The following is a 10000-nucleotide window of genomic DNA, read 5'->3' on the forward strand; positions in this document are numbered from 1 at the left end:
TTGTATGCATGTATAGAGACATCATTTAGACGAACAATTGCAATGCTTCATAATTTTTAAGACAAACGGTGTTACTGAGAGGAGTTTTGTAAGATGCCCATGTTGCAGGCAGGCATGGTAATCCAATGTTTAAACGGGAAACCTCCGCAAGCTAAAGGTTATTTTAGGTTCAAAACTGTTTAGCTTGATTACCCGTCATATCGAGTACAGATCTGTAATCAAGTTGAGTTCAAGGGTACCGTTACGTGAATCAGTGAAGGACAAGTGGTGCAGAAATCACCGCAGGGCTACGATCGCAAGCAGCCTACGATTGGATTGCAGTTTGATCACAACAAAACGTGCATGCAAAACGTGCGCGGACCTTAAAAATATGCAATGATTGGACTTGAAATTTAAATCATTTGCCGAACTTGGAGTAGACATACCTCCTGATTGCATTCCGAACGTGTGGTCCAGCATACAGGTGTGGATGGTCATCAACGAGCTGTAAGAACTGTCTGTGTTCAAGGGCAGCTTCCACCAGATCGATGCTAAATTGGACCGTCTTCTGGGCCATCCCGATTTCCTTCGATTTATATCACTGAATAGGAAATCAACAATGGCATGAGTTTGGTTTCCGCTGCTGACGGTCATGGAAAAGTTGATATAGACATGATGATAGATGGGAATGCAGCCATAACACTACTGGAAAAACAGACCTGAAAAAAGTTTCAGGCTTTGAACGGGATTCGAACCCACGACCAGAGCAAAGGTCGTGGGTTCGAATCCCGTTCAAAGCCTGAAATTTTTTTCAGGTCTCTTTTTCAAGGTTGTGGTATGGCTGCCGCATTCGCATCTATCATCATGTCTACATTTCATGCTTTTAATTAATTGCTACTGTTGGACATCTATTATTATGAAAAGGTGCTATAATGGACAGACGTGCAATTTTTCCGAAAGGTTTTGCAGGGTACTATCTCCAAATTTCTATTTCTGTCGTACTGATTTTCAGTCAAAGATTTGCGGTCCTCTGGAAACATCGTTTACTAGAGTTCTCGTACCTTTGCTCATGTTGTCTTACTGTACCTGGTAATTTCTTACTATGCTTGTTTAAAGACGATTTCAGCTCTATATTGATAGAACACTGTTAATGACCATGTAACAAAGTGTAAACATGACATACAGCCCCCAATCAGTGTTGAAATTCAGAAAGCTATCTCGCACACACTAATTCTAAATATTAGGTCCTGTATTCAGTCGTTCCAGACAATTGTTTTTGCTGCGTCATTTTTGTGCTCAAACACATGCTTTACGTTATCTTGCGAAGCTACAAAACATGAAAGAAGATAAGTTTCACTACTAAAGCCTGGGTTTACCAGCTAAAAACTACCAGTCTAGGCTCTTCTAGACTTCTGTACAAAAGCTGACGGGCACACCAAAGAGGCGTCCTTTACTGGGTTGCAAAGCTCAATGTTTAGGAAACAACTGTGGTTGTTTCCTAGTGACGACAGTGACTTATTCAGCCGCTCAACAGAACCTCGCTGGAAAATTTCTTTGAGACATCAAGCAAATCAAATTGGAATAGTAAGTAATAAACAATGAGATCGTACCATTAAATTTACGTCCTTCCTTGAGACACAGTCCCGACAAATTGCCATAGGAACTTTTTCCAAGGTTCAGAGAGAACACATTGCTGGCATCTGAGAAAGAGCCCTTAAAATTAGCATGAGTGTGCAAATTCAGAAAGCTATCGCCCACTCATTCATAATATTGGCCACTGTATTCAGTCGTTCCAGTCAATTGCTTTTGTTGCGTCATTTTCTGAGCTCAACACGTGCATTACGGTAACTTGCCAAGCGACTAGACATAGAGTAGTTTCAACACAAAAGCTTGTTTTTGAGCCTGTTCTCAAGCCCAACGTTTCCTAGTGACCATGTGATTTATTGAACTATATAGTATAACCTTGAGATCAGGTCCTCTAAACTGCCGTGTTGAAATTCAGTAAGATATCGCGCTTACTCATTCTTTACATTTGCTGGTGTATTCAGCCGTTCCAGTCAATTGTTTTTGCTGCGTCACTTTATGTGCTCAAACACATTTAGTCCTTTACGGTAACTTGCAGAGCTATTACGTGCTAACAAAGGCGCGCAGTGTAGTCGATAAGAAACGGGTACTTCGTTTGAAAATTTACATCACGTAGTACTTCGCTCAGTTGCTTTCACATGTAGCTATAGATCAATTGTGACCGACAGAACGCGGAGCAGGCTAGGAGCTGCTTCATCGGTCCGTGCGAGAAACTAGAAATACAGCTAATAAATAAAAGTGCCAAGAGACTTCTTTCCAAAAGTACACTACGCAAAGACACACACCAAGGAGGCGTGCCAAGATAACGCCGTGCTGCCGTGTAACTTAACCCCGAGAAACAGCCCCTAAAATGCCATCAGGGTTGAAATTCAGAAAGCTGTCGCGCTGTTTCATTCTTAATATTGGCTGGTGTATTCAGTCGTTCCAGTCAATTGTTTTTGTTGCATTTTTTGTGCTCAAACACCTACTTAACGGTAGCTTTCGAAGCTACTAGACGTCAAAGTTGTTTCAACGCTAAATACTGACTTTACCGAATCCTGCGTGAGCTACTTGAATGAATGATTTTTCCCTGCTTCGCTTTATAGGGTTTATAGGGTTTATAATATACGTGATTCAGTTATATCTCGAATTTGCATTCATCTTTTCACGCCAGATTGCACCTAATTTCAAATGTTTCTATAATTTCCATAGCTCGCATGCTAACAAACATGACTGCAAAGCTTGAATTTCTTTTGGGTGCTCAGCGTAGTCGATAACTGGACGTTCATTCTCGTCCCCAGAGGCCGCGCTCCTTTTGGTCAGCACCAAGAATCACGACCTCTGGGTAGGTCCGGTGAGATTCGGAGTCTGATTGGCTTTGCAAACACAATTGAATGAGACCGGAACCAATCAGTTTTGTCAGAACTGACTCTGAGCATGCGCAAAGTGACGGGAAGTCCGTGAATCGCGGACTTTCGGTGTTGGACCCGGCCAGAGGTCGTGATTCTTGGTGCTGACCAAAAGGAGCGCGGCCTCTGGGGACGAGAATGCTGGACGTTCTAAGAGCGTTTACCCTGGCTTTGTAACGTAATATCAAGTTCTACTTTACAACTAAGCTTATTGAACACAGTAAAAACGAATAAAAGAATCAGTATATTCCAACACAGGAGTTACTCTTAGATATTTACTATTTGAGCCGATCCTTTTTACCCAATTGCTTGTTGTTTGCCTCATCTTCAAAGTTCTGTTAACGACGAGTCTTGACTTTTCTTAAACATCTGAGGTGTTCGTCTCAGCATCAAAGTTTGTTCTTAAATCAGTAGTCATAGTTTTTTCTCAGTGTTTTCGTAGTTTGAACTCGCACATGGCTGATTTGTTATCTCTTGAGAACAACCCTAAACTTTGCTTATTTGACAGGCTTTCAAGCAATATACTTCGTGGACTCACCCGCTCCGAAAACGATCCACATCTTTGTATATAAGATGAACGTACAAGGCGTGATTCTTTACAAAACGTTCTTCACAAACCCGGGGGTACTCCCAGAAAAATTGGGTCGGGGTGCGCGGCCTGCTTCCCGTAACCCTTTCCCTATTTATGACCAAAATCTGCGATTTTTCCTGCCCTATTTATGTCCTAACCATGTTCAAATGGCTTCCGACAAGCCTTTTAACTACCACTCTGGTCATTCTGGGTTGTGGCTGCTCTTGAACCATATTATTTTGAGCCAAACATACTCTAGACTCCGAAATGATAACATTGAAGTTAGTGAAGTGGATAATCGCTTCGAAAAAATAGATTTTCCTGATCTTATGAAGGATGCCAAGTCAGTTGCAGGATTTTCTCCTTCCCGCCAATTTCGAGTCGGACGAAAAGACGTCGCACAAACAAGGCCTGGCTGCCAGGACAGTTTCAAAATGGCGGCCTCCGAAGTCCCTTCTATCAAGACGAATTTCTGCAGGATAGCGGGCACTTCAGAGGCTGAAACTTCGGTGAGCGGAATAGTTGAATGTTAACTTGCTGTGGGCGAAGACAACAAAAGTAAGCTTTAAGGAGTGACCTTCTCCTTTAAGGACGTTTGAGCTAATTGTTTCTACGCATCCTTACTGGGAACGTAAATTCACACGCCACGTCATGTTTGAGAGCGCGCGTTAAGTAATAAAATGAACAATGATAGGGCAGATGGCCATTGCTATAGCTTTGCCTGGATGTAACGTTCTTGGACGTTTGGTGACCCCTACTTTTTTTTCCAGAAACAGATTTTATTTACAATTACCTCCACATTGTCCAAAAATGAACAAAACATCAATGTGGGAAGTTAAAAAAAATTTCAAGATTTCTGTCCACGGGACATCGAATCCTGCCATCTTGCGTTTGCAAGGCGCGTTGGACTATGGTCGCTAAATGTGAACTTGTTTTTTAAGGAACCTCACCAGTTGACTAAATTCACTTAATAGGTCCACTTAAACAATATTTGGTAGAGAACATTTCATTTCAAAGATCTAATTGCAATATTTTTGGGCTTACAGACACTGTGGCCTTATTCGCTAACGAAGTCCGATTTTTTCAAATTTAGGGTGTTCTTCCGGGCATGTTCTCTCCAAAACGAAGTCGGTGACCCCCATTTTTTTTTTTTTTTTTTTTTTTTGACATTTCTGACATAACTAACGAGTCATCTTACAGTGGTAAAAGTCTCAGAAAAAAAATCAATGTTGGAAAATTTTCGCGCGAACGTCCTTAAGAGAACAACTATGGTAACGACGACAGTGACTTGTTGAACCTTCAACAGAAACATGCTTGAAATGTTCTTCGAGGGATCATGCAAATCGCAATCACATGGTTTATGTAGCAAACAATGTGATCCTACCCGTAAATTGATGTCTTTCCTTGACACACTGTTCCAACGAGTGCATGCTACGACCGCGATGCACGCTGGTATTTGTCATGCTCGTGGAAACATTGAACTTACCACTTTTCGATCAAATACCGCTGCTTTGAGAGTCTTTCGATGGAAATCTACCTTTAACATGCTTTTGGTGTTAGAAAGTAACAATTTCCACGCAAAGTAGCGTTTAGAGTTGAAAACTTCAGTTGGGTTTGGATTTCTCGACGGATTTGCATGCAGGAAGAAGATGGACTGACTACGATCATAATCATTTTAAAATCAGAATATAATCATGTTAGCCACTGAAAACGAATACCTGTCGCCTGAAGTCGAACTAAGGGTAAATTGTTGGTTTTTTAGTAAAGCATGATAATAACGCATGATATCCGAGTGGTAAATGTAAGCTAAATATTAATTTAAGCCTGGTTAATTTATTTCTTCAAGTTATTGCGAAAATATTCACCTTGCAATACACATTCGCTTCCATGTTTCCATTATGTTTCTTTTTTGTTCAGAAAAAAGCGCTCTTAAGTTATGGAGGAAAAATGTCACTACGTGCATTTCTTTTCCACCCACTCACAAGAGGTCACTTAGTAAAGGCTTCAACAAAGGTAAAGCACTTAGGTTACCTTGAATTAACTCTTCAAAAAAAAAAAAAACACTTCTGAGGCGAATACTAGAGAATTTAACTCATGGCTACACGTGAGAGGTTTTCCAGATATTTTGGAAAATAAAGTACCTTCAGAGGTGAAACTCGAAAAGAGAAAGTCGGTCTTCAACACTTTGGAAAAGAGCACAAGACTACTCTGTTTTTTGTCACGTAATACCACCCTGCGGAGCCAAATTTAAGAAAGCTAGTCTTGATGTGTAAATGGCAATCTATGAATTTATACAGAATCAGTTTTGCTGAGGGAGATTTACAAAGAGCTCCCCATTGTTTCGTACAAAAGAGAACAATCGATCAAGGCCAAGAAACAAAATTTCCGAAAAGCGGCAGTAGTGTAGGCCTATCAAAACTTTTGATTTTCTTGCATTTAAATGTGAAATTCGGTAGAAGAAAACGCAAACATGTTCTTGGAAGCGAATTCCGTCTATTGAAGCCACTCCTAGGAAACGAAATGCGAAGATAAGCGGGAAACCAGAAATTGAAATCTGGAATCCAGACACTCTTGAAATCCGCAATCCACTGAGGTGGAATCCGTAATCCAGTTACTGTATTCCACAATTCGAGAACTCAAGACTGTCTCAACTTACCTTACATGGGGCGATCGGGGAGATTTCTAGAAAACACCCATTGTGCCTTGAGGAGCGACCCTTGAGATCGTCGAATGTAATAAGATATGGTTGCGAAATAGTGCAAAATTCGCAAAGTTTATATTCATTCACATTTAATGCTGTTATTATTATCCACGAATATATCTATTCACATTCAACAACTAAATTTATATTCAAGAAATATATCAATTCACATTTAACGATGTATTTCGTATTCACAAATATCTTTACTCACATTTACGGGATGTATTCATTCACATTCAACGGTTTATATTCATTCACATTCACGATCGAAATATTGGTTCAACACGGTGCAATATTCATTCAGCATTTTCTGCGCATCGCCTTCGCGCATCATTAGTTCCCAGCTCACGCTCTATAATTTCTGAACGCAATATGGCGGACGAAGGAAGGCTTATTATGTGGTCTTATATGAAGGGGTAGAACAAAGACCAACGACCCCAAACACAAATGTTACATTGGGAACTTTCGACCTCCTACAAGAGTGCGAACGGGAATGGAACACCGCGGAAGTAGGATTGAGAGATCGAGAACATCCAAATAAGGCTCGAGTGTAGCTCTCCAGCAATTACTACCGTTCGTCAGTATCATAGCGCAGTACTGAATGAAATATTGGGAAATATATTTCTTTTGCATGGAGAATAGATACGACACGACTCATCAAACGGCACAAACCTTGCAGTGTATTCTGTGACCAGCCCCGAGGTCTTCCGAACTCGATATTCAATATCGGAGGTAGTTCTTGGGGAGCGGGGATGGTGCAGTGGTAAGAGCCCTCGCCTCCCACCAGTTTGACCCGGGGATGAGTTTGTTGTTGGTTCTCGCCTTGCTCCGAGGGTTTTCCTCCGGGTTCTCCGGTTTTCCTACCCCCCACAAAAAAAAACAACAACTCCAAATTCCAATTCAACCAGGTTAGAGGGTCTGAATGAAAACCCTCTCTTCCTCTCTATATATTTTAATTCTAATTTTTATTTTTCCTTCTGCAACAAAGATCATCGGGTTTCACGTGGACAAAAAAAGTTCAAATGCTTCTTGTTTCAAGGTGGACATTGAAACGTCGTATTGTGGAGTACGGGCTTCTCGATGATTTCGGATGAGCAACTAGACAATCTCGTAGAACGTTTCGTGATGAGTGATCAATCAACGGAATGGAATAGGGAGAGTATTGGCCACGTTGACCCTGGAGACTCTAGAATCAGCTGGGCTGTCGTAAGACACCCCCACATTTTCACCCCTATGATCACTTCGCACCCTTGATGACCACTCAAAATCTAGGACAATGCTACAGTTCTGTTATTAAGTAGAACCGTTTCAACAAACAACAACAACAACAACAACAACAACGCTAGTATAGTTTTTTACATTGTTTTAGGAGTACCTTGTTAAAGATTACAAGTTAAAGGAAAATCATCAATACCCCCGTACATGACAGTAACCAGGCTATGGTGTCCGTCAATATGCAACGAGCTATTTAGAGCAGCCACAGAATACGCTTTCCTTGAAATTACGACAGCCCAGCGGATTCTAGAGTTCTAGGGTCAACGCGGTCAATATTCTCCCTGATTCCATCCCGTTGAACTCTGAGACCTATAATGATCGAAGATGTTCGGTCAACAAGGAATACCCCCCGGGGGGCACTGCTATATATGGGCAATATAAGTATGTGCCGCTGTGAAGGGAATGGCTTTCAAGCAGTTTACTCTAGGATAGGGTATATAAATCAGCGCGTTTGGGTCTAGAATAGGGTATCATTTTTCACAACTGACTGGTTGGCTGAAGATTTTATCTAGAGTAAGGAAACCAGGAATTGCCACTCAAAAATATAAAAAAATCAAATCTGCAAGTTTAAATTTACGCAAATCAGCCCCAACAGTGTCGATAGATTGGGTGATTTGAGGAGTTTACTCGAGTATAGGTTAGCAAAATTCAGCTGAACTAGCTCTGGTATACGTTAAGGGTTCCAGGGTCCCAGCGGCACATCCCCACCCAGAAATTCCCAAAGTACCCCCTCCCCGGGGAATACCCGAAAAAAGTCCCATGATCACTCACAAAACGTTGTACGAGATTATCTACTTGCTCATCCGAAATCATCGAGCAGTCTGTTATTTCCTCTGGCCCATGTAACGTTTATGTTCAGTTGTGTATGTTTAGAGTCTTTGGTCTTTGTTCTACCACTTCATATAATAGGCCTTCCTTCGTTCAGAAATTATAGAACGGGAGCTGGGAACTAATGATGCGCGAGGGCGGTGCGCAGAAAATGTTAAATAAATACTGCACCGTGTTGAACCAATATTTCGATCGTGAATGTGAATGAATATAAACCGTTGAATGTGAATGAATACATCCCGTAAATGTGAGTAAAGATATTCGTAAATACGAAATACGTCGTTAAATGTGAATTAATATATTTCTTGAATATAAATTTAGTTGTTGAATGTGAATAAATATATTCGTGAATAATAACAACATCCTGAAATGGGAATGAATATAAACTTTGCGAATTTCGCACCATTTCGCCAACCATAATAAGAAAGGTAGCAAGAAGCTGAAAGTCCTTGCAACTTCTACTTCGGCTACTCAGACTTCATTAATAAACTCCATGGACGATAATTTCAAATGTCAACTTCCACTTTATTTACATAACTTTACATCTGAAAGAAAAACTGGAGTAATGGTGTCTTCTCTTTCCCTATTTTGAAGAGAAACCTAAGTGTCTCTATTTCCTGAGCAACACATATCCAAGTCCCCAGAGATCTTAGTTGCTTAGCCTGTGAGTACAACGACGATAATATAAAGAGCATGATTATAGTTAAAGATATAAAGGTAAAGGTTTTCTCCTGCAGATAACGTTACTTGTTTTAATTATCTTCAATCATACGCCATTTTTCGCCACAGAATTACAACTGGCACAATTATACTGCATCTATCACTGCTTTGCGATGTAATGACCACTAATGGTATTTTCTCTTTTGCATTAAGTTATTTTATTCATTGCTCATTATCATTTTAAAATTTCCATCTGTATAAAGGAAATCTAGTTAGTAAAAACTCGACTAAATACCAACAAGTCTTTGCACAAACGTCAAATCACTGTATACATTGAAGCAATTGCATCTAACCACCACACAAATTGGCGCTACTTTTTGCTTACAGTGCATAAGTACGAATTTTGCATGGTCATCTATATATATAATAACGATAGTGCTCTATATGATACTCTATAATGAGTTGGAATCATTTTCTACATGACCAAGTTATGAAGGTCTTTCTATCAGTACTATTATCCTCTGAAAACGACTTTACGTCCTGCTAGCCTCCATATGTTGACTGTGTCTGTTTTTATCCCACTTTAACAAGTGAATTACAAAAGGTCATCAGGAGAATGTCAAATCTAAGTTCAGTTATCCTCCTCCACCACATCCTCCTCCACCACATCCTCCTCCACCACATCCTCCTCCACCACATCCTCCACCACCACATCCTCCACCACCACATCCCCCACAACCACCGCAACCTCCACATCCCCCACAACCACCGCAACCCCCACACCCACCACACCCACCGCAGGCGCCTCCCCCAGTTTCATACTTAATGTAAGAGTTGGTCGGCACATTATCGGCATAGTACCCTGCTGCCACCACAAGCATGAGGTCCTCGTTGCGGATGCCGCGTGGTTTGCTGCTTTGGCCTGACGCAGCCTCTGATGGTTTCAAGTAGTTGGTCTTTGTGGACGAAGCATATGGCTGACACAAAAGATGAAGAATGGCTATAGAGAATCCA

The 10000-nt window shown here is 41.0% G+C and overlaps 2 protein-coding genes across 4 annotated transcripts in view; both read right to left on the minus strand.

The window, feature by feature from the left end:
• Window positions 1-1253, minus strand: part of LOC145478851 (uncharacterized) — a 13582-nt gene extending 12329 nt beyond the window's left edge. The window contains exon 1 of the mRNA XM_081457035.1: window positions 426-1253. Within this exon, the coding sequence (XP_081313161.1) occupies window positions 426-556 (131 nt within the window). The 5' untranslated portion in view covers window positions 557-1253. The remainder of the gene's footprint in view (window positions 1-425) is intronic.
• Window positions 1254-8784: 7531 nt separating this feature from the next.
• The window catches only part of LOC145478803 (uncharacterized), a 25049-nt gene continuing 23833 nt past the window's right edge, over window positions 8785-10000 (minus strand). For all 3 annotated transcript variants that reach the window (XM_081456976.1, XM_081456974.1, XM_081456975.1), the window contains exon 5: window positions 8785-10000. This exon is cut by the window's right edge and continues 875 nt beyond it. In XM_081456976.1, the coding sequence (XP_081313102.1) occupies window positions 9622-10000 (379 nt within the window). In that variant the 3' untranslated portion in view covers window positions 8785-9621.

The sequence above is a fragment of the Orbicella franksi genome, chromosome 2, assembly GCF_964199315.1.
Source record: "Orbicella franksi chromosome 2, jaOrbFran1.1, whole genome shotgun sequence".
NCBI classification, from domain to species: domain Eukaryota; kingdom Metazoa; phylum Cnidaria; class Anthozoa; order Scleractinia; family Merulinidae; genus Orbicella; species Orbicella franksi.